The sequence below is a fragment of the Mugil cephalus genome, chromosome 8, assembly GCF_022458985.1.
Source record: "Mugil cephalus isolate CIBA_MC_2020 chromosome 8, CIBA_Mcephalus_1.1, whole genome shotgun sequence".
NCBI lineage: Eukaryota > Metazoa > Chordata > Actinopteri > Mugiliformes > Mugilidae > Mugil > Mugil cephalus.
Window position 1 is genome coordinate 22,400,673 of NC_061777.1, and position 25,598 is coordinate 22,426,270.

Here is a 25,598-nt window from a genome sequence, read left to right on the forward strand (position 1 = left end):
GCCTTTTCCTTTTTTTCTCCCCCTTTTTCTGAAAGTGGTGACGAGTTATATTAGTTAGACTGGATGTGCGTGTACAGTCTTTTTAGTTAGAATCGATTGTTAGCAGTATAATTATGAGGTTAAGCAAATTTTCTCTTTATGTAACATTTAGCTGAATGACACGTTTAATTGGAAATACAGTCACTGGCTACTTTATTAGGTACACCTGTTCAATTGCTTGTTAACACAAATACCTGATCAATCACATGGCTTTAATTCGATGCATTAAGCATGTAGAGGGGATTCAAGACAACTTACTGAAGTTCAAACCGAGCATCAGAATGGGGAAGAAAGGGGATTTAAGTCTTTGAACTTGGTATGGTTGTTGGTGCCAGAAGGGCTGGTCTGAGTATTTCAGAAACTGCTGATCTGCTGGGATTTTCACGCACAACCATCTCTGGGGTTTACAGAGAATTGTCTGAAAAAGAGAAAATATCCAGTCAGCGGCAGTTGTGTGGTTGAAAATGCCTTGTTAATGTTAGAGGTCAGAGGAGAATGGGCAGACTGGTTTGAGATGATAGGAAGGCAACAGTAACTCAAATAACCACTTGTTACAACCAAGGAATGCAGAATACCATCTCTGAACGCACAACACGTCAACCTTGAAGATCGGCTACAGCAGTAGAAGACCACACCGGGTGCCACTCCTGTCAGCTAAGAACAGGGAACTGGACAATAGAAGACTTGAAAAACGTTGATTGGTCTGACAAGTCTCGATTTCAGCTGCGACATTCAGATGTCAGGGTCAGAATTTGGCATAAACAACACGGAAGCATGGATCCATCCTGCCTTGTATCAACGGTTCAGGCTGGTGGTGGTGGTGTAATGGTGTGGGGGATATTTTCTTGGCACACTTTGGGCTCTTTTGTACAAATTGAGCATTGTTTAAATGCCACAGCCTACCTGAGTATTGTTGCTGACCATGTCCATCCCTTTATGACCACAGTGTACCATCTTCTGACAGCTACTTCCAGAAGGATGATGCACCATGTCACAAAGCTCATCATCTCAAACTGGTTTCTTGAACATGACAATGAGTTCACTGTACTCCAATGGCCTCCACAGTCACCATTTATCAGCAAGGTGTACCTAATAAAGTGGCCAGTGAGTGTAATTTCATTGTGTAGAAGAGGTAATAATGAGCTACAGCAGGCTAAGCTGCAGGTTTTCAGAGGATCCACAGTGCTGTCTGTGATTGCCTTTGATGCCCAGGCCTTTGTTCCCCCAGCAAATTGAACTTGGGAAAAGTGAATATGAGGTTGAAGTGCTGACTCTGAGCTGTAATTTTGTAGTCTGTATGACCCTTTTCTACACAATGCAATTCAATCTTTGTGTGTGTTATGAACAGTGACCCTGCAGAGGAAGTGTATGTGTGCAAGAGACCCTATCGAAACAATTACTAGAACTAGAGTACATACAGAGTGTGTATTTTCATACGCAGTGGCACCAAGTACCGGCACCTCCAACTGCAGACATAGAGCACCAATTTCTATGAGTCCCAGACATTTGTAAAAATATTAAGTATGAGCTTAAAGAGACTGCCAATACAAGCAGTACCAAAGCAGTTTACCACCACAAGGTTCAGAACAACATCTACTACAAGATAGTTACTTGAGATTTCATGAAAATGTGGTACTGTTTGAGTTCCACTGCTCTCAACATCAAATTTAATATGAAAAAGAAAGTAATTGAATAAAATTAATGCATCGTAAAGTGTATATGCATACAATATGATACACACACTACCGTTCTATATTTTGTACCTGTCAGTTACTGTTGTAGTGTGTGTGTGTGTGCGCCTCTGAGTAAAGGCCAATCAGCCTCAGGCTGTGCTCCAACAAGTGCTGCTGGCCCGCCCCTTTGGACAATTGCAATGATTGTTCCATTAAGAATTATGTCTTTGCACTTCTTGTGTACTTTGCTGCAATCGGAATGATTTCATCGTCCTATATTTTCCCTTTTTAAATTGCTGCAACAGCCAGGTAGCTAGTGATCAAGACACTTAACTACTCAGGAAGGTGCCTGATGAGAGTGACAAAATTGAAATATAAATAAGTAAGTATAAGTAAGCATTCCATTGCTTTTCTTGTTTATTAAGTGCAATGGTTGAATTGAAAATGTTTAAATTCACTGCACATTATCAACCACTGTGTCACTGCTCTTTTATTCTGTATTCGCTACACCTAAAATAAACCATGATGTAACAAGTTTACAACTGAAATTTTCTCGTGTTCAATTCTGTGTGCAGATCTGGATGCCTGTCTTTGCAGTGTTTACTCCTTTCATTCAAATGCTCTGTGACACTGTTTGCATACTGGCTTTTGGTTGTCTGTATTCACACCGACACAATATTGAAAACATGCAAAAATTATAAAATAAAATATATATTGTTTTTATTGCCGCAGTGAAAAAAGTGTAGCAGCAGTGTAAACGTGTAAACATGTGCTGCACAGGGTTTTTAAAATAGATGGATCAGACATAAAAGCAGCTAAAGAATCAATGTCTGTGTGGCACATTCTATATTGGTTTCGGATTGTTGCATGTGAGAGTTCAGGGTGGTGATGGCTCTCGGGAAGAAACTGTTTTTCAGTCTGGTTGTCTGTGATATAATACATCTGTAGTGCCTCCTAAAAGGCAACAGCTCAAGCGAATGCCAACTAGAGTGTGAGTTGTCCTCGATGATGACAGTGCTGAGGCACCGTGTGGTGTAGATGTCCATCAGGGAGTGGAGAGGGCAGCCGACAATCCTCTGGGCTGCCATGGCTGTCCTCTGAAGCCTTATTCTGTCCGCCTCAGTGCGCGGTGTCTGTCCAGGAGAGGTCATCAGAGATCTGGACTCCCAGGAGCTTGAAGGTGTCGACTCTCTCCACACAGTCGTCGCTGATGTAGAGAGGGGGGAGGCGGGTCAGTTCTGTTACTCCTGAAGTCCATGATGATTTCCTTTGTCTTTGTGGTGTTTAGTGCCAGGTTGTTGCCTGGCTCAGAGCACAGTGAATTACCAAAATATAAACACTTTATCAAAGTACAAAGGCATACTGTAAGGTAATTGTACGTATGTTTATTGCACTGAAGTTTTTGCACTTGTGGTGAATAAAAGTAATAGCTCTCTGTATAAAGGTAGTTAAATACTCAAGACAAGACAAGAAGCGAGAAATTTATTCTTGCACCTAGGGCTGCGAGAACAAATCTGAAAATTTTACAAAAAGTGATTCTTGTCTATAGGAATGGGCACTGAAACTCGCTACCAGAACGGCACAAGAAGAAGTAAGCAGACTGAAAAGCAGCGACGATTTTGGTGTTTCATTTCAGTGCCAACACCTTGAATTTGATTAAACATCTGATGACACATAGCATTTTTGTAAAAGCCAAGAAATGCACCATATTTGATAGCCAGAGAGACTGTCTCTCCACTGAGAGACAGCCCAGTCTGCGAGGTATGTGACGTAAATCATCCTCATAGTTGCTGGGAAGAAACTGTTTTAGAACCGTGACCTTTGACAATTAATGTTCTCTTGCCTGTGGTGTCTCAGGTCGTATCTTGAGTCTCTGAGCAGAGAGTGAGCTGGATGGTGTTTTTTTTTTTTTTACTGAGGATGCTCTGGACATTTCTTCTAGACTGTAGAGTGTGTCCATGGAGGGGAAGTCAGAGCCAATGATCCTGTCTGCACTCTTGATGACTCATGTAAGAAATCTTCTCTCAGCCTTGGTGGTATTTCCAAACCACACCACGATACTGCTAGTGAGAGTCCTCTCACCGTCCCCTGTAGGCCTGGTTGAGGGGCAGACAACTGAGTCTGGCCTTCTTCACCAGTCTGATGAAGTACAGCCACGGCTGTGCCTTCTTCACTGTAGCCCTGGTGTTTGTGGCCCAGCTCAGTTCTGCTGACACGTGAAGACCGTGGAAACTTTGACTGTCTGCCCACCCCACTGCAGTCCCTTGTATGTTGAGAGGATGAGAGTTGATAATGGCGGCTTTCCTCCTGAAGTCCAGAATGAGTTACTTAGTTTTTCTATGTTGAGAACAGCCATTATCCTCTCTATAGATGATGGTATTAGGCAACTAGTAGGGGGTCCAGTAAGTTTTTGGACTGAAGAATCACCAGAGTCTTCCATCTGTGCTCAGCTATTAAAAAACTGTCAAGTGTAGTAAATGTAGTAAATGTGAGAGGAGTAGAGATTGAATATGGTGAGAACATGCTCATTAACTCAACAACATTATTTTGAATTTCAAAATGAGTCCAAACTCATTTGCAGCCACACCTCTAACACAAAATAACAAAATTATAATATATATATAAAGTCTTCAAATTCTAATTTTATCGGGACTTCATTCAGTTCAGTTCATTCAGAACTGGATTACTCCTAAGTGGGCATGATAATGCAAATACATACATATCCATTCACTAACTGGCTAATCAATTTCAGATAAAATACATTTGAAGACCATGGCCTGCCAGATGGTAGAAGACTATTTTCACATCAAGAGGATTGAACAAAGAAGAGACTGTGAACTAACTAACAAACCAACTAACTAACTAACTAACTAACTAACTAACTAACTAACTAACTAACAGTTTGAGTCTAATTATATGAGTTGCTGTTTTTGACCAGGTCTCTCTTACAAAAGGGATCACTGATCTCAATGGCATACCCCATAGAATGATCACGCCCAGCTAGAAATGATACAAATGGAAGGAGGTTCAACAAACACCTGGAATGAATTTTAACAAACCACTGACCTCTCAGAACCATTCTTGGACCTTAGACTGGAATGCTATATCTGGTGGTCCAAGTATGATGCAGTTTTCTCCATTTTTGCCCATGCACACCTGAAGGCCTGAATGTTTTCATTGTCAAATCATTTGAGATACCTGATCCGTGCCATTGATGCATCAGTCATTCAGTAATGTTCCTAACTTGGACTACTAATTTAACAGTGATTAATAAAATTATGCCAGTGATATACTGTATTCTGCTCCGAGAAGATGAGTGATACTATAAGGATGTGTCTGTGCATTGTTGAGCTTGAGGAACTAAACCATATGAGAAATTACTGTATTTCTGCACAGTCTCAGTGCAACCTCAGATGGTTCAGTAAACAAGGCTCTTCATCAGTATGACTGCCCCAGTCTCCAATTCAACAGATTTGGACTGGTGTAATTCATCATATTCTTTTTCTATTTATTACAAGACACATTGTTGTGTTATTTGTTGAGTTTCTTCAGAAGTTTCTTGTAATTAAAAATGATTAGTTTCTGGACCAATTCTATCTTCAAAAAGAGCAAGTATTAACGTGAATAAAATATTACACCAGAGGTAGTACCCATTATTTGTTCAGTGGCAAACATAATCACACGTACAGAAGGCAATCATCAACTAAGTTATTTGTTTGCTTCATATGCTGGATGTATACATGTTTGTAAAATAGGTACCTTGCCTTAACAGTACAGAGTGAGTGATGTCAGGTCCATGGACCACAAGGAATTTCATGTGTGATCGCATTCTGGAAATTGGTTTGCAAGCATTGTGCTAAATGCTTGTGAGGAATTATGACATAATGATATCTTCACCTCAAAGTAAATGATGTTATTGAGTTGAGGATGGAGGTTTAAAATGCACAGATGGGTAAATTGGATGGAATTTGAGATTTTAGAGATAAACAAAAGCTTGCAGAAAATCTAATTCTGATTCTAAGTTGTCTCGACTGTTGAACAATGTGCTATAGGAGAGCAGCTAGCTAGAGAAACATGCAATTCATTTCTGAAGGCAGACGTTCTGATGAACTGATAGAATTGATCAAAAGGTGGCGCAACAATCATCACGCACAATTGTTTTCATCTGCCAGATGAGAGCTGTGGAGGAGTAGTAGTTAGCGAAGCAGGCTCATGGGTTTGCATCCCTCAGCATCGTAGCTGAGATGCTTTGAAAAAGCACTGAACCCCCAACATTTAACCCAAGGCGCTGAACAGGTGGTAGCCCACTGCTCTGAGTACAAAGTAATAATGGGTGGGCATGGTCTGTGAAAGGAATGTATGGAATGTGGAGCTGGCCTCGTGGTGCCAGTAATGGAAACAGCAGGACATATTAGTGAGGTGAGAACAGCAGTATGATGGGCTATTCAGACTTCTACGTTAAATTGACGCAGAAGCTACCAAGAGCTGTGGTTGGTTCTCTTGGGAATAATGTGTTACCACTTTAGTATTTGGAGGAGATATAGGCATTTGTATGACTCGTGTTCGGTGAAAGGCAATTGCCATTGTTGAAAGTGGAGAAGGAAGTGAAGCCGGAGGTAGAAACAAAAATGAACCCGACTGACAAAAAAGACACCGCGCCGACTTGTGTTTAGTGGCGTTAGACAGCGAGCCAGACTGATGAGCGCTCAAATATAAATGGTCACACCGCAAGTTACAGCACCTAGGTCCCGCAGTACTCTAAAGGAGGCTTAAGTAACTGAGTGCAGTTAATGAAAACAGCTTGAAGTTCCTGAAGTGCGAGGAGAATAGAAAGACAGAAAAGTGTTTTCTATTTGTGAACACTGAAAACACGGAAAAGGGAAGCCAAGGGTCATATATCAAATGATGCATCACCCAATCAACAAAGCTATCCTTCATTTAAGTCTAAGAGGAGCTTTTCACTGTAGTGTCGAACAAGTGCATCTGTCTGATAATCTCTAATGAGAACACTTCATCACTCCTCAAATAGAAACTTTCTGTTATGTACAGTATGTGCTCTTACTCATCGGAACGTTTTTTCTTATGAATTAGATGTGAGGTGAAGTGAACTCACTAAAAATGACACACATACGACTGGGTTGATAAGAGTTTTCAGAACCAATTTCATTTTCGGTAGATCTGGTACCTTTCAAGAGGAACTGGGTCAATTCAATATTTGTTTAAGCTGCAAAACTGACTGAGGTTCACCCTTTTTTTCATTTTTTAATAGTTTGAGATAAGAGAAGAAGAAGAAATTGGACCTTTTCTTACTGAATACAACATCATACTGAAAAGTGGTTTGAAATAATTGCTCTGAATTGTCTAGGGAAAGGGGGAATGTTGCTTCAGAGATGCCTTTTTTTTCCAAGTTTAGAATAAACCGCTGGGACTGAAACAGTTAAGACGATAGTTAGTAGCAAGCTTGGTAGGGACATGTGCAGAATAATTATTCGAGTCTCAGGGTTTGAAAACAAAACATTTTTTGCTACAGTTTAGGTATTTATTGTCCAAGACAGATGAGTTTGGATTTTGTTTGATAATGCACAAAGAAATCACATGAACTGACACCCAGATGCTGGGAATTATACAGATTAGAATATGTGTGTTACGTGCTCAATAATAATGGAGTGGAAGACTTGAAAAAGAGTGGTTTGAGTTTCTCAGCTCTAATAGGTTTCCAGGAATCAATGGCTTGCAATGGATTAGTTACATCTCTAAGATAAGTCTGCAGTGTGAAATGAGAAGCATATTTAGAAAGACTATTAATAGATGTGGGCACTGTTAGATGTCATGAAATTAATCATTAGCAGCAAAATGGTAATTACATCCTAGGTAGGTCTTTTATTGCAGGTAAAGAGATTTTATTTTTTACAAATGTTACTGCCTTGCACAGTTTTAAATGTGAGCAATTGAATAACTTAAACAGTAATAAATAATTAAGTAGGCTTTCCTTAGAGAGAACATAAAGGATGTGAATTTGTTTATCAGTCTCATATCACTCTACATAGATGTTGGCATACGGGTGCACAGAATCTGTAGGCAAAGCAAGAAGGTTTCTTTTGGTTTTTGTTTGTATGAGTGGTAATCACCATCCATGTCAATGTGGAGGGCAAAAGAGACTCAGCTCCAACTACATTCTTGTGTCTGAAGTTGCTAGTCAGTTTACTGAATACACAAGTCATAGGCAAGAATAGAGAGGGCGTATCTGGGATTTGGCATGTCTTTTCTTCTGAAAAGGGAAGTTGGAAAAAGACATATTGTGGTCATTGTTAAAAAAATAAATTCAAACTCATTGCCCACATGTTACTTCTGGCAAATTGTATCTGAACTTCAAGATAATATCTTCTATCTATTAGAATTGCCCCGCAAGTATTTTGTGTGCGTCCGTTTAACTTCAGGCAGGAACATCAATCAGCTCCCACTCCCAACTTTACGAACAAACTCATCTCATCTATCAGTAGAGGATGGTAGCGTGGCGCTCAAGCCACAAGCATTAGAGGACAAATACAAAAGTATGCTCACTTGCCACTTTATTAGGCACACCTGTTCAATTACTTGTTAACACAAATAGCTAATCAACCTATGACATGGCTGCAATTCAATGCATGTAGGCATGTAGAGATGACTGAGCATCAGAATGGGGATTTAAGGGGGTTTGACAGGAAGGCAACAGTAACTCAAATAACCACTCGTTACAACCAAGGAATGCAGAATACCATCTGTGAATGCAGAATGTCGAACCTTGAAGAAGATGGGCTACAGCAGCAGAAGCACACACTGGGTGCCACTCCTGTCAGCTAAGAACAGGAAACTGAGACTACAGTTCGCACAAGCTCACCAAAATTGGACAATAGAAAATTGGAAAAATGTTGCCTTGGTCTGATGAGTGTTGATTTCAGCTGTGACATTCGGACGACAGGGTCAGAATTTGGCGTAAACAACATGAAAGCATGGATCCATCCTGCCTTGTATCAATGGTTCAGGCTGCTGCTGGTGTAATGGTGTAGAGGATATTTTCTTTGCACACTTTGGGCCCCATAGTACAAATTGACTATGGTTTAAATGCCACAGCCTACCTGAGTATTGTTGCTGACCATGTCCATCCCTTTATGACCATAGTACCCATCTTCTGACGACTACTTCCAGCAGGATAATGCACCATGTCACAAAGCTCATATCATCTCAAACTGGTTTCTTGAACATGACAATGAGTTCATTGTACTACAATGGCCTCCACAGTCACCAGATCTCAATCCAATAGTGCACCTTTGGGATGTGGTGGAACAGGAGATTTGCATCATAGACGTGCAGCCGACAAATCTGCAGCAACTGCGTGATGCTATCATGTCATTATCGACCAAAATCTCTGAGGAATGTTTCCAGTACCTTGTTGAAAGTATGCCACGAATGAGGGCAGTTCTGAAGGCAAAAGGGGGTCCAACCTTTTACTAGCAAGGTGTACCTAATAATGTACCAGTTAACAGACAACAGGCTAAATGGGTTAGCCTACTGTACTGTGGCAGCACACATGGCAAACAGACAGTTACTGTGGACTGTTAATCTTGTAATGTCTTAAGTAAAATAGCCTACTAAATATAGGACAAGCTCAGATCCCCTTTCATGCCCTCTGTAAATCAATTGAATTTGTGAGAAAATACAATATAAATATGTCAGTGGAAATCTCCCAATAGAGAGTAACGCTATAATAACGCCTCACACATGTAGATGCTACTATACTCATAATGGCGTCCATGCACAGGGTAATAATGCCATTGTAAAGGTTATAGAAATCTTCATGGACCTCAATGGTTTTTCTATGTGGAGTACAGAGTCTGTGCTAACCATTCCATTCTGTAGAATTTACCATTCTACAAGATGACTTCAAGCACCGAGATGAAATTGATGTTCATGAAGATTGCTTTAAGATGATGGCCAGTTGTCTGTCTTCAAGTCCAAATGTATTAGAGTTGAACAGAGGTAATGAAAATAAATAAATATGACTAAAAATATAGACAGAATTCCCAAACTGTGAAATTTTGCAGTTGCAGCAGCAATATACGGACACTCGACCCCACATATACTATATAAAAGGAAGAAAAACCACAACATCCTATATACACAATATTTACAACAATTATTTGAATCCTGTATGCATTGTGAATAGTCATATTCATATTGAACATGAATATGCTATGAACATATGGATATGACTGTGTCCTACTAGGTCAATACATTTTTGTGTCATTTTTTGGTGATAAATATCAGAGAAAACTGCACGTCATGCCCTCATGAACTGATGGTTTCTCTTGAATCCAAAGAATTACTAGTGGTTTTGAAAATAAAATTTCTGTTAAAAATACTTAACATGTAATATAATAATAATTTAATAAACATTAAGAATGAAAACAATTTAAACAGCCGTCGTATTCCCACTGTGCAGTAATGTGATGCTCGACTTTTTCTTCCGGAGTTTGACATTTCTGAATTCCTGGGGGGGAGCTTGAATTAGTCTGTCTTAGCTTCAAGCCTTTAGGTGGACGCCTGTGTGGTCTCTCACCTTGAATATTAACAAGCACACTACATAAACAGACTGCAGACAGCCGATGCTGTAAAATTATTTCATAACAGTGTTTTCAGATAAGAAACGGTAATGAGAAACATTAGTAAGACTATTGTCCAGAAGCCTAATACATTCACTAAAAATAATAATAAAAAAAAATAATCCTGTTGTTTTTGAGATAAAAATAAATTCTAACACAATACCTCCATCCTGCATTCTCACCTGCATGCCATAAGGACGCTGCAGTATTGTCCACTTAACCACTAATCATCACTCATGTCTTAACTTTGTTTCATTAGTGAGTTATTGATTCCTCAAGCTTTAGGCGCCCGTGTAAAGTAGATAAACGAATAACAGTAACATCTATGTAACTTAAAGACTGAAGTATCTCTGAATCTTAATCCTTTATCAATACAAAGCTTGATCAAACCAAAGTTTATTTTGTAAAAACAGAAAACAATACTGTATCTCATATAATCTGAAAATTATTTTATTTAAAAAAAAAGCCCCTTTTTAATTCTCAAATGAATGCAATATGTATCTGTACTATTGTAATGCAATTGAAAGAAAATACTTTAATGCTTACAGATTGTAATCAAAGGTCTGAACTTTGTGTTTGGCTTGTCTGTGCACAAGATTACATCATAAACACAACATGTAACGCCGAGACAAGCACTTGAAAAAAATTACAGTACAATACAAGTACAATAGAAGCTCCATTGATATCTGGTTCCTCAATGACAAGGAATAAATCAGCATTTATTAATAGATAATACAAATGCATTTAATAAGATGTGCTGATGTGGCATAATAGCTTTTCTTTGTTTCTTTTCACCTTCATGATCAGAACTTCTTTTGCTAAACTGTGACAGCTGTGCGATGCACACCACTCAGCCAGTATGTCGGATAGTAACTCCATAAAACATTACAGTGGCTTTAATAAGTCTGTTTACATTTCCCGAGATGAATTATCCCGTATTGTTTACAACTGTAGTGGAAATTTGTGTTGGAAAATAAAAAAATCAGAACATTCTGATCTCTTTCCTTGTGTTCAGCCGAACATCTACAGATTGGCTCCCCGCACAGACAAAGCATGAAGTATTGTGATTGGCCATGATGAGGGACAGAATAAGCAACAAGTCCACAAAAGCTGTTGAAGGTCACATTGTTCATATTGCTCATCCACCTTACAAAGATAACTGGGACCTGGGCTCAATGCATTAAAACAAGGATGTCTGGGCTCTGCATAGTTCAAACTCGTTCCAAACTATGAGTATGTATATGCAGAGAAGGGTGTTGATGGTGTATGGTACCATGTGATACAAAATTTCCCAGTTTATCACACAAACTTTACGTTAACGTGAATCAAACACAATCAGAAATATTTAAAGTGTTAGAATAAAGAGATGAAAGCAAAAAATGTAGGAGTGTCTAAACTAAATGTGAATAAGAATAGCAGCTTTCATCATCCCCAATAAACCTCTATAGAACCATAGAACCCATTCTGGGGAACATGTAAGTGCTGTAGCTTGACAGAGTCAAACTTGGTAGAATATAAAAACACTTCAGTAATCAGACCTAAATATGTGTCAGAACTTTCATCAGCTTTTTAACCACCAGAAAAGGAGAGACTCACAAACTTCTAACTGCCATCAGTTAGATGATTTCTCTTCATACAACAGGTCATTCAGATGAGAGACAACAGTCTGAATGATTTATATCTCCCCTATTGACTCCAGTCATTGGAGCACTTTACCGGAGGGGGCACATAATACCATACTAATGTTTATCAAATTAAGTTCCTCTATCCGGCCCATCATACTACGGAGGTTTCTCTCTCGTGCTGCCCTCCACTGACTGACTGACTACATGTCTCCGATTCGTTGGAAAACGTTGGAAGAGTGATTTTTGACTGAAATTCAGAATTTCATCAATGCATCTACATGTTCAGGTGCAGCATGACGACTCCTTCCAGCACTTCCAATGCGGGTGTCCATAAATTCACTCACCCTGAGAAAAATACATTTACACACATACATATTGTTTATACTGGTAGTTAGTTTTAAATGGTTACTTACTATATTTTTACTTGTTACTGACCTGTAGGACACAGGGAATATGCAGTAGAAATAAAGATATAGCTTGCACCACACAGTCTATATCTAGTGCACAACTGCTCCTGGGAAATTTATTTCCACCATAGAGCCACTCACATTTTCTATACCCATAAGAATACATATATAATAATAATAATGTAATTATCACATACATCCTTGAGATTAAAGGAAGGTAATGTCCACTTAGTTGTTCATCTAGGTTAAAAACTACACAGTTATTGTGGTGTCAGTTTTGGGGTGCAGCACACTAATAATAATGATAGATTAAATCAAGGATTTCCAATTTGACGGCAGACATGCAGACAGACTGGTTAGTTCCTATTCACAATGCAATCTAAACCAAGAGAAACTATAAAGTAATTTCAGATATCCTCATTGGAGATTTGAGGTCATTTTCACATGTCATTCCCCTGGGATGGATGTAGGAGGATGTGGCGATGTGAAACCCTTCAATCACTGTGTTACAGATGAAAAATGTTCCTGCACTTCATTCATTCTGGGCAACTGATGGCAGAAAGTATTAATCCCGTGTGGAGAAATTCAAAAGAGTCTTTGACTTTTGTCTCAAGTATTTCATTAAGAAGAGGCAAACACAAATTTAACAGAACCAATCCTTTCCCCTGCAGACGAGTATCAACACACTGACTGAAAAAGAGAATCACAAAAAAGGAAGAAATGGTGTCAGAATGAACAATGGAAAATGACTGGCGCCCACTTATTATTAAACACAACAAAACAGTAGCAACATTCATAAACAGACATGCTGCCATTGTCTACATCTGTCCTAAATTTGAGCTAAGAGGCTGCGTTCAATGGGGTGAAAACGGCTCCTCACAGTCACACACACAACAGGTGTCATATCTATTTTGTGAACAGACCTGAATATAAATCTAGGGCTACGGTGACATAAAGGCTGATCTGAAGCTTTACTGAGAAGGACTACATTAAGTCCTAATAGAAAAACATAACAGAAGGAACTTGGTGCACTGGCCCTAATTTAAATTATGTTCGAAATCCAAATCCTCCAGCGTCACGTAAGGCACACAGGCTAGCTCACTGATGTGAGATGATAGATGATATGTATGTTGGTTGCTGTGCTGTGGTTGCAAAGTTTAACCTCGACTCTTTGGTGATTCGTTTTAATGAAATGCAGCCACACCAACATCAACATCATTTGGAGACATTTAGTTAATTTGCAGGTGTTAAATAAGTTAGTCCAAGCTGTCTTCTAAACTCTTTTTAGGAAAAGGAATTTTTTTTATAGTAATTATATATTAATTGTGTGCTGTCTCAGGTATCTATGATTTGTGATAGGCAGAAACACATTAGTAAGTTAGTTGTTGTAAGTTGTGAAATGTGGGTACATTTGTATTATTATAAACATGAATCTCTTGCAATTAGGTATCTATTAGTTGTTTTACATAAAGCTGGTTGCAGATTTTAAATAATACTAATAATACTAATTGTACTTGCCGTTTCATGTGATACAATTTGTTTGGGTTTTGCCTTGGCTATGATATTGAACTGTTAATATCAGTAACCTGTGACACATAATTATGTGATTGAGATTCCGCACTGTGTTTTAACACTTTTTTTATTCATTCATTTCTTTACTGGGACAGTACATGTTAATGAACAAACACATGTAAATATGCCATATTGTAGCCAGATGCTAGTTTCCATCTGTAGTCCCTTGGCAGGTTGGAGTTAACATAGAACAAGAAATAAATAGAAAATGGTAACAAAACAACAACAAGAGAGAGAGAGAAAAGTACAATGTTTGACAGAAACATACATTAGTCATAGCATATATAGACATACGCTATTTTACACAGAGCGCACATTCAACAGTGTAATTAATAAGGTATCAGGTGTCGCTCATTACAGGAGAAGTATTTCATGCGTCATTAAAAGCACATTTTTACATAATGATCTGTCTAAACTACAGCAACTACAATATTCGTAGTGTAATTGTTTCCAGATGACATTAGCACTAAGAGCTGCTGATTGTAAACTACCACACTGAGCTGATTTGAAGATTACTGTATTGTCTGAACAGCCAGCCCCCTGTGATGGAAGATGGTACTTCTTCACATGTGTCAGGCATTTATTTATCCTTTCATGCTCGAAGTGAAAAGATAAACACATTGAGACCTTTACTGAATACAAAGAACAGAGAGGAGACACTGGCACTGTGCACGGGCCACAGGTGAAGCTTTAATCTTGATATCTTCTCTATAGATCTGAATTATCAATGCTGTTGTAACAGTATTAGCTGTAATCATAAACATTCAATAAATACATCAGTGATAGATCTGAACTGATAGAGTAACTTGAAGATGTTTCGCCACTCCTCCAAGAAGCTTCTCCAGTTCTAGAAGACTGGTGGCGTGTTTCATATGGGAATAAATCCCACGACTAGGGTCTGTCAACGATAAAATACTAACTGTACGACCCTGACAACTTTCTGCAATGAATAGTGCGCTAACGACCCATTGTCAGTCAGAGGCTCCAGTCTCATTATAGAAGAACTGAAGAAACTAAGAATAATATAATTTATGTATAATATAATTTTTCAACCTCATCAACATCCACTATTATCAGTCATTTACATTCAGATTTGCAATTCTATGTTTTTCATCTATTATTTTTTTTTATAAATGAATGGATGTACTTTATTTTGGTCAGCATGAAAAATCTTCACGTAATTGCAAACATATACAACAAAGAAAGAAAGAATTGCTGACCAAAAAGGGTTTCGGCTGAAGCATAGCTTATAAATGTAGAACGCTTGCTTTATTTTTCTTCAAATCGAACAAACAAAACCAGATAAGTACGAAATATGCAAGGTTTATATGTGTAATACAAAAACATGGCACATACCTATATGCATAAATACATACACAACTACTTCCATCTATCCAGCTATACATACATACATACAGAAGTAATAGAACAGAAAAGAAGCATTTACATACACAGGTCTCAATCAAAAACAGGCACCAGATGAAAGAAAAAAATAAAATGTAATATTTTTGTATACTTTTCAAATATGTTATTTTTAAATGAATGGTACTTTAATGTTATTCATTATTAATTTCCACTGGTAAACTGTTCCATAGTTTCACTCCATAGACTGTAAACACATACTTTTTAGTGTGGTACGAAAACTTGAAAAATCTTGCTGTATACAAAATTTGTGCAACGTCGTAATCAACCAGATCTTTGAACTTCAATGTCCTTGATTTCAGAAACAATACCTTGGTGTGTTCGTAGTACCCCACATTGTGCACTGTTCTTATAGCTTGGATTTGCACGGTGAATATCATGTGATGACTGCTTTTATGTGTATTACCTCAAACTTTAGCACAATAGGTCAGGTGTGGCAGCACAAGAGTACAATACAGTCTGTATAGTGATTTATAATTGAGCATGTGTCTTGTCCTGGATGAACCCGGAGTGGTTACAGAATAGTTACTGTGTAGGCTTATCTCTTCCTCATGTAACATGTAGCTATACCACCCACTTGAATCTGATTGTGTATTGTGTTTTGATTCCCCAAGAGGATGTTGTACTTTCACTTAAAGGGCAGTCAGAGAGGGGGTTTCATCGTGTTAATAGGCTTCACAGCTAGATTGCATTCATCACAGTTCAGAGGTTATCCACATTTATTTCAACTAGAATAGTTTTTGATCCCTCAAAAAAATTGAAATCTAATTTATCAGTATAAGAAATTAGAGCAATTGAGTCCATGGTTTATGAATACATAGTGATTGTATGCGCTTACATAGTGCTCTCAATCAGCATATTTGTCAGTACTATACAGTTGTTGTATAGGATGTCTTCTTTGTTTCTTTACATGTATTTTTTAAATGTATACCTGTGTTATAACAGCTTGCCTTACACCAGGAGACGGTATTTACAAAATCAAACAATGTATTAAGATGTGTAATATAACATCTTTTGTTTTAGTGTAACTTTTATTTTTATAGCACAACCACCAAATGTTACTTGAGCTAACATGTGGCTGCTGTGTAGTCTGTTTTAGTTAAGGTGGTTTAGACTTGTTAGCTGACTGATCTGTTCATGTAGTTATGTAACTTAAGAATCCGTTGTCATACCTGTTCTACACCAGTGTGGCCAGTTGTGCAATGTTTATGTTCTTCTTTCTCGATGTCTGACAGAAAATCTTTGTTAGACATAAAGAGCTTCCAGCTGCATCTGTCTTTGCATCCATACGCTGGCTTTGTTTCTTTAACACGGTCTTGTGTTATGGGAACCCATAAATTAAACACATATTTCAAAGTCAAAAGAAAATATAAATGTATGATAATAAAAATAGAGATATTTGATACAGATTTTCTCCACTCTCCTTCTCCTACCTTGTCTAAACAGAGGAGGTGAGCTGAACTATGATCTGCCATCAATTTGCAATACAGTCTTGCAGGCCTCGAATTTCATCATTTTAGGGGCAAGGCCACTTGGCCCTTTCTGTTGTCAATTCTTACAGGGCACAAAGACCAAAAGACAGGGCACCAAGGCCATAAAATAAAACAATGATTTTAAGTTCACGTCTATAATGAATGTAATTTAAGGACTAATGACACTTCTGAGGAAGATAAAGAAAACATCTCCTTCACTATTATGTCTGAAGGTAAGAAAAATATTTAACATATCTAACCTTATCAATCCATCACTCACACGTCGAATGTGGGAGAGCATCTTCGGACTGTACTACCACACAGATTTTTGATTAATCAAAATTGAGCCTGAGGTGCATCAAAATGTTTGTAAATGGAACATATAGTCTACTAGCATGCAGGCTACTGATTAACCCATAAGAGCCCAGACCGATTTCTCAATCAAGGAAAATTATTGAGATTAGATTAGATTATTGAAATAAAATGAACTAAATAGATGACAAAGAAAACATTTCTGACATTTTATTTTTTTAAATAGCACTCTCATGTCTCATATTAAATTACAACCAAATTTGTAGAACACTGGAACACTATTGCACCTATGTCACGGTGGGTCCTCACTCAGAGTCACTACTAGCCTTGTCTGAAGATGGGGATGGGGAGACAGGGAGATTTGGAGTGCATGTTTTGGGGTTCCTTGGACCATATGGATGAATGTTTGGCCTCTTTTTGTTGATGCTGCCCACCATATTGCCACAGATTCTTTGCTTTGCTAATCTGCTGGAGCACAACCCTGTGACTTGATGAGGAGGAGGTCTTCAGTGGTGGATGTGTGCAGTCTTAGGCGCCAGTCCCGACTTGAGAGGTAGAGACAGGGAACACCAAGATGATTTTTATGAGGTGTAACAGGTTAGGGTACATGCTTCCCTTCTCCATCAGAAACCTTGACCATAGTGGGAGGAAAGTTTGGTCCTTATGGTGGCACACTATGTCATCCTTTGCTCTAAACCACTCCCTGTCTACCTCAGCCACATTGCAGCCATTTTTGGTCAGAAGAGACTCAAAGTGCTTGCACAGATAATGTATCTCTTCTTCACCAAACTCTAAGAGCTTTTCTTCTGTTGGGAAATTCACAGGATCAAATATCTCTGCAGCCAGGATCACAGGATCAGTGGACAAAGTAGAGAATCTCTTAAAATGCATGTAATGGTGCTGTCCACTGTGTCTTTCCTATAGTGACAGAAGGCGTCTGCAGTAACGCTGGAGTTTCTGATGTTTGCTCCATTGTATTGAAATCACTCACTTGTGGTGGTGAAGGTTTCATGGACTGGGTGGAGATAGGTACCCGGCTTCTGAGTTTGCTTACGCAGCGCAGTCTGTGCAGCCAGGATCCTGCTATACACACATGACGGAGGCAGTTGATCTCCTTGGAGATTAAATGACAGTTCAGCCAGGTCAGATAAAAGATCCCGATACGGTGCCATATTAAGAACAGACTTTGGTTAACTGCCGTACCACTGCCCTTATTTTCTCCTTCTCTGCTGTAGCCTGGTCCTGTCTTTCCTGGAGGTGGGAGAAAGTGCTTCTGTAGTTTGTGGTGGCAAGACAGGAAACAGCCCTCCTCCTGTGGTCTATCCACCAGGTCCCCTGGGAGCGAGCTGGTCTAACTACATGCTCCTCAAGTTCCTCTGCGATGGCCCCTCCATTTTTTGGACGAACAACGGTAGAGAGAGTAGAGTCTCATCAGAAGGTCATCAGTCTTGGTCAAGCAAACACTGAAAATAAGGCATATATGAGACATTTTATTGCACATTCTATTTGTACATTTTGCGGGAATACTAGACTTACCTGTTCAAAGTCTGTGGCCTTGACGGCTATGAAGGTTATGTGTGTATCTGTATTATGTATGCATGTGTGTTGTGCAGTGCGGTTTTTATAGTGCTCCCTGTAGATGCTGCACCACACCATAATAACATAGCCTTCCTGAGCCTTCTCAAAGTGCAGCCTGTCATACCCTCAGGACTCCACAGTGGTGGCAGTGGTTTTTCTTTTCCTGGTTCCATCTACCTCTTGCTCCATGTCTCCTCCCTGTTCTCTCATCCCTGATTCTTGGTCTGTCATTGTCTCCTCCTGTCTTCTCCCCTCCTCTCTCATTTCTCTCTCTCCTCCTCTACCATCTCTGTGTCTTTATACTTCAAAATCTCCTCCTGCCTTTTCTGCTTCTCACTCATTATCTGGAACTTTATTGTCTCCTCCTCCATCTTCATGACCTGGACTTTATCTCTCTGCTCTCGTCTGTTTGCCTTCATGTTCAGCTCTGTGTTGTTTGTTTTCTGCCTCTCTTGTGTCACCCAAGTGATCTGCCTTACTGTGATGGAAAATTATTGACACATAATCAGCTGGGTAAAAATGTCCAACAGCAAATTACTATCAAAAACTATCAGGCCTAATATTTACATGTATGTATTTTGATTGAATATGAAATTTCCATCCATTTGGATTACATAGTTTTACATAAACTAATAAACTTGATGTGATGCATTTTTATGAAAAACTAATTTAATAGTAATAAACCCAAAGTGTTTTAAATCAAACATCAAGCAAACAATCATATATGGCCTAAATATTTATGGAGTGTACATGATAAACTCATTCCCTGAATTTCCCTTTTTGGTGTTAATGTTGTAATGATGCCAAAAACATCGAGATAAAATCTCTTGGTGATCTGACCAGGATGGCAGCAGTTAACACTTAAGTTACTGTACAAGCAATGCTTATTTAACGCTAACAAACTTAGGCCCTATATGTTGAAATTCCTATCTCATTCATTCGTTAATTTATCACACAGTCTTACCTCAGTCAGCCTTTTCTCTCTTTTCAGTGAAAATTCAACGTAACAAATGCGGACACAAGTGGGTGGGAGGTGCGTTTGATTAAGTCTCCTGGTTGGCTGGTGACAGACTGTTGTCAAACTGTTATTACAGCCCGTTCACGCCAAGCTCGACTCAGACCCACCACTGATGAGTTGCCCAATAAGAATCCAGAATGTCATCAAAAGATGTATTTTTTATTTTTCTCAGTAGAGCTGGTGGTGTTAAAGCCGTGTTGACAGTCAAGAGACAGGCTACAAAACCTCAAAACCGCAGGGTATCAAGGCCACTGTGGCAGATATGTTTTTCAAGGACACAACCCCTGGTGGCCCTGGTGAAATTCTTCCCATGCAGTCTTAACTTCTTTTATTTTCAACGGCAGGTGAGCATTTAGCAGTTAATGGAAATTAGTTGAACCGGTTCCTGGTCATTTACAGGAACAAGTTAAACTAGAAACCCACAGAGTTTCCTAATTAAACCTCCAACTTCAAACCAGTCCCTTAGAGCTGAGGAACCCACCCTCTCAAAACACTTATTTTGTTTTTATCATCCACTGCTTCTGTAACAACTGAAAAGCAGAGGTCTTGTTGTTGTTTATGGATTATTAGAAAGAGAGAATAGGTCATGAGGATCAGAAAATCTACAAGAAATCCACACTACAAAGCAACCGGATCTAGTGATTTCTGGCATGTTCAGAAGAAACCTTGCAGCCAGTTTATTTGCATTGCCTGAATCTTCTGAGTCTCTGTGGAGGGTATTTACCACAGGAGTTGTCTCACTGTATGAACAAGGTTTTGCCCCGGGCACAGATGCTCCATGTGCTTGTTGTTTTTGATGATTGCTGGCAGGTTTGTGTCTCTGCATGGGTTAGCATTTACTGACAGTTTGTGTGCATACACCACAAAAAGTGTTTCAGATCATCGTTTAATGCTGGACCCCTGTTATTCAGTCTGTCTGTGTTGTTGTTTAGCTCACTGCTCTCTGCAAAAGAAGCATGCTGGTGTTTCAACAGGATCAGCACCAACCACCATCAAAATAGCAGCATGTATTAATTATCACAGAATGTGTAATGTGAGAATGTGAGTGTTGGTGGTATGAATTAGGGATCGACTGACATGGATTTTTCAGGGCCGATACCGATTATTAATAAGCAAGCGAAACCGATAGCCGTGTAGAATATGTAGAATATTCATTTCCAGTAAAAAAAAAAAAATTATTTATTTATTTTTTTTTTTAATGCAATAACAAGTAGCAGGTGAAGAGAAGTGAGCAGCAACAGCAGCAGCAGCAGCAGCACAGATGCCTCAAGGCAGTCAGGGAATCGATGCCTCGCCCTCTAGTTGTCAGGAGGTACCAGTGTGCATTGAGATGACGATATGAGCTTAGTCCCAACCCATTTGTAGGCGTCCCCCTGCTCCACTGCTCTCCGTCAAGCAGATTCCAGTTGAGGAAAGGGTAATCCCACAAACAGGCAGGAACAGGAAGTGTCCCCACATTTGGGTAAACCCCCTCCTCCACTGATCTCTGACTCGCAGCAACTAGTGGAGAGGTGTATGTGTGTTTTCCGTGTGCTAGCTTAGTGATAGCAACTGTAGCAAAGTTTGCTAACCTGCTACCTGCTAGGTAGCATTAGATATGTTGCCTTCAAGTGGTTAGCTGGTTTGGCCAAAAATGGCAGAAGTGAATGGTGAATAGTAATTTCTCCATATTTCTAAAGGCTTCATCCTTTTGACTTTGCATTTCCTACATCAAGCTCATTTGCTCGCTAAACTGTATCAGTGCCTTCTGTAAACAAACAACTGCCTAGCAAAAAACTCAAGACGCGCGGTTCATGTTATCTTGAACTCCTCTCGTATTTTGTGATCACAACTTCACATGTCAAAACCACAAAGTTCGACCTTAAGGCATCATTAGTCATGCTATACGCCGTGTTGTCATTGGCTTGATGATTGGGCTTACATGAACTGCTGAGCTTCTGCAGGGAGTGGTGTATTTATTTGGCCAATACCAAAAGTCTTTCTGAATTAGTGACGCCACCTTTAAATATTACTCTACCACAGCCATTCAATAAACTAAATGCTAAAATAAAAAAAGTTTCATTCATCTCGCCTCCAGCAGAGGCCGTCTCCAAACCATCTGGCTTTTGAAACACTTCCACCTCCGACAGTTGGGCTCCGCCGCGCTGCGCCGCGCTTCATCTCAGCTCCCACACCACGACTGATGGAAGTTGTTGTCCCATGTTGTTGTCCCCTCTTAAACGCTTAACAGGCTGACATATTAATACTGAGCAGCGCGCTGGAAGAACAACATGGGGGGGACTGACTGACTTGATGAACAAATCAATTAAACAAATTATTTTAATGAACTGACTCGATTCGATAAAAAGAACAATGGTTCCCATCACTAAAACCTATGCCATTACTTGTTGTCTACTACCTGAGCAGTTGTCTGCTTCTCCTCCTTGTCTGTGACGCTGCATATAGAGGCTTCAGTGTTGATTGGCTGTCACTGACTCACTTGTGCCAAGTAGCCAATCAGTGAGGGCTGTGGGCGGGACATTGTTACACACCCAAGAGAGTGGTGAGTTCAGGCAGAGAGACGGCTGCATCATTAAATTACATTAATTAATTTTATTGGTTATCAGTGAAAAAAATGGCCAACTAATTAGAATAATCTAATCTCCAACATATATTTCACAACTGTATTAATGCTTGCCTTCAGTTCCCATTGAAGAAGTTCTGTCTGACAGAAGGATGCTAATTTGCAGTTCTGTCACTTTGTTCACTGCCCATATCGAAACTGACAAGGTTACAAAAAGTAAGAATAATTGCGAGATTTTCTTCAAATTTATTGGTAATGATGCCTCCTGACCATCTGTTACCCTGGTAGAATAAAAAAGGATTCTCTCTTAAAGTCTGAATGCTTTCTGCTTTGCATCACATTAAAGTACAAGTCACATTCCAGTCACAATGTATTCAAGTACAATACATTGGAACAGATATGGGCCTTCTGAGAGTGTCCTGTGGGGTCTGGCAACAGACACCAGTTTGACACTCAAATCCTAGCATCACAGCAGTATCGCTCAGCTGGTACTGATGCCGTTATTGAAATGCGTCGATACTCAGAAGACACAACTACATGGGATACAGACTCACTTCTGTGGTGGAAAATAAATGAGCAAACATTTCCCTCTCTGACTAATTTTCCATTGTTGTTGTGTTGTTGACATTGTCATATTTATATTTTTGTTACATTGTTCCTTTTTCTTATTTTGCACTGATGACTTTTTTCAAAAACAATTGCATGTAGTGAAAGGGGAATTATTTAAATTTTATACTGTTTAATTGTTTTATAGTGTAATTAGTTAAGAAAAAAACTGTTTATTTGCCTAAATATATGACATTTGTTTTGATCATCATCATAATCAAAATAAGCACAATTACGAAGTTATTCAATGATCATGACATTTCGAGAAAAGGTATCAGTGTTGGTATCGGCGATACTAGCCCAGTATTAACTTTAGGTCCTATGGGTTGAGTGGAGGGGCCTCTGTGGATCATCCCACAGATACTTGATCAGTTTGGGATCTAGTGAATTTGGAGGCCAGGTCAACACCTTGTGCTGTTCTTCATGATTTTTTTTTTTTTTTGAGTCGTTCCTGTTTTTGTGTGTGTGCCTGCATACAGCTGCATGTGTCTCCTTTGTTGATGCATAATTCTTCCTTCACACAAAAAAAATCTCACGTGTCAGCTCCTCTCACTTCAGATGTGAGAAGCAAAATATGAAATGATTAGTGAATGAATGTAACAAACTGCTGCCCTACCCCCGACATGTTATTCTTGCAGTTATTCCTAACATGCCTTTTGTTCTCACTGCTTCTCATCTCCAGCTGATGACATGTCATTATCTACACCGAGCTAGCTACTTAAATTATATTAACTTCAACAGTGGACATTGTCACAATTCAAGCTGTTTTAACTTATAATAACAAGTCAGTAAGTAGAAAAATATATTAAAAAATGACTTTGTAATAATTGATTTGATATGAACAGTTTTCTTCATTTGATTTTCCCTGCAGTGTCGGTCCATACAAAAGATGGAGATACTGGACAACGTAGACAAGGAAGGGATGGAGTTGGACGGATCAGCCATCACACCAGGACTTTTTAACACCAGCCTAGATGGCGGCACCAACATCACCAACATTACTTTTTTTCCCTACTACCAGCACTCCGTGTATGTGGCTGCCAGCTATATCCTGGCTTACTCCTTCATCTTCTTGCTGTGTATGGTGGGTAACATCCTGGTGTGTTTAATCATTCTGGAGAACCGACGAATGCGCACAGTAACCAACCTCTTCATCCTCAACCTGGCAATCAGCGACCTCCTGGTGGGAATCTTTTGTATTCCCACAACACTCGTGGACAACCTCATTACAGGTAATACCCTGTCATAAGCATCCTGTGACATCAAACTATGATTATTTGTGCAGTGGTGTATAGAAAAAAAAAAGCAACTATCACAGGTATCAGAAGTTACCTAACATCCAACATACAAACTGTGTATCCATTTTAAGTTCAAGGATTCAGCTTGAACAAGCCAGAATGAAATGTTTATGTGGGTCATTAACAAACCTCCATTATCCAAAACTAGAGCTTTTCAAACTGAAGGCAAAACAATTACATTCCCTTGTATTATACAATAATTTAGTAATTATGTTCATTTGATAGTAAAAGTAGATTCCAACGTTTTTGTGGCGGAGCCCATGGATTTCTCAGCATGTTGTGTAACATAATTAAGCACCACAAGGATAATCATTGAAGGCTACAGATCATAAAAATGACTTCTATCCTTAGGTTTAATATCAGGTAGACTTATTATGGCTGCTTTGAAATGCTAGCAGCTAAATGCAATACTAAATAATAACACAAAATACCTTTACAAAAGACATCAATGTTCACATCTTTTTCTTCTTCACACCTTATGAACATTAAAATATAAAATATAACATTATCCAGTATTTATGTAGGTTTACTTTATCACTGTATCATGCATTTAATAAAGAAGATGCCTTAGGTCACTATATTAAGTTTCATTTAAACCGCAGATATGAGAAACTCCTCTCTCTAGAAAATAGATCTTAGCAGCATCCCGAATATACACTAGTAAGTAACTGCATGCTGGATATGCACGGTTAATCCAGTTAATCATAAAAATGTAGATTCTCACTACATGAATAATAACGCATTGATTTTATAGAGCGCTTTTCCATTAGATACTCAAACCGCTTACATTTGAATGCATCATTTATTGGCTCACACAGTTACACCTTGGTGGTGGTAAACTACCTCAATCGTCACAGCCGACGGAAACATGGCTGCCAACCCACGCAACCTCTCCACCACTCACTCACAATCATATACAAGGGGAAGCATACACCTGGGGGCAAGGTGGGTTAAGTGTCTTGCCCAAGGACACAACAAACCATGAATTTTCCTCAGGCATAAATAAATTGACATCCGTGATTTCTGCATGAAGAGATTAGAGACGAGAGAGACTTGACACTAGGGTATTGATAAATAAAAGTTTATTTAGAAGCCATGCTTTTTATCCACACTGTCTCAGCCATGGCTGGGTGAAGTAGTCAAGCTTGAGCAGCAGCCATAGATGCTACCACTGCAAGGCCAGTGGAGGTGCAGGGGGTCATTGCAAGATGTCAGCCTGTTTCCATGCCAGAATGAAATGCATGTTTCTGTTTTTATGTTAGAACAAAGGAGAACATGTGCTGTAAATGCATTTTTGTTAGTTTGAGCTCAACCTGATGTGGCTTATTCTTGTCGCTAATTATGCTCAACCTTGGTCCTGTTGTTAATGGTGAG

At 39.1% G+C, this 25,598-nt stretch overlaps 1 protein-coding gene across 1 annotated transcript in view; it reads left to right on the top strand.

Annotated features, from left to right (window-relative positions):
- Positions 1-25,598, top strand: part of npffr1l2 (neuropeptide FF receptor 1 like 2) — a 70,685-nt gene that overhangs the window by 534 nt on the left and 44,553 nt on the right. The window contains exon 2 of the mRNA XM_047591025.1: positions 23,798-24,158. Within this exon, the coding sequence (XP_047446981.1) occupies positions 23,816-24,158 (343 nt within the window). The 5' untranslated portion in view covers positions 23,798-23,815. The remainder of the gene's footprint in view (positions 1-23,797; positions 24,159-25,598) is intronic.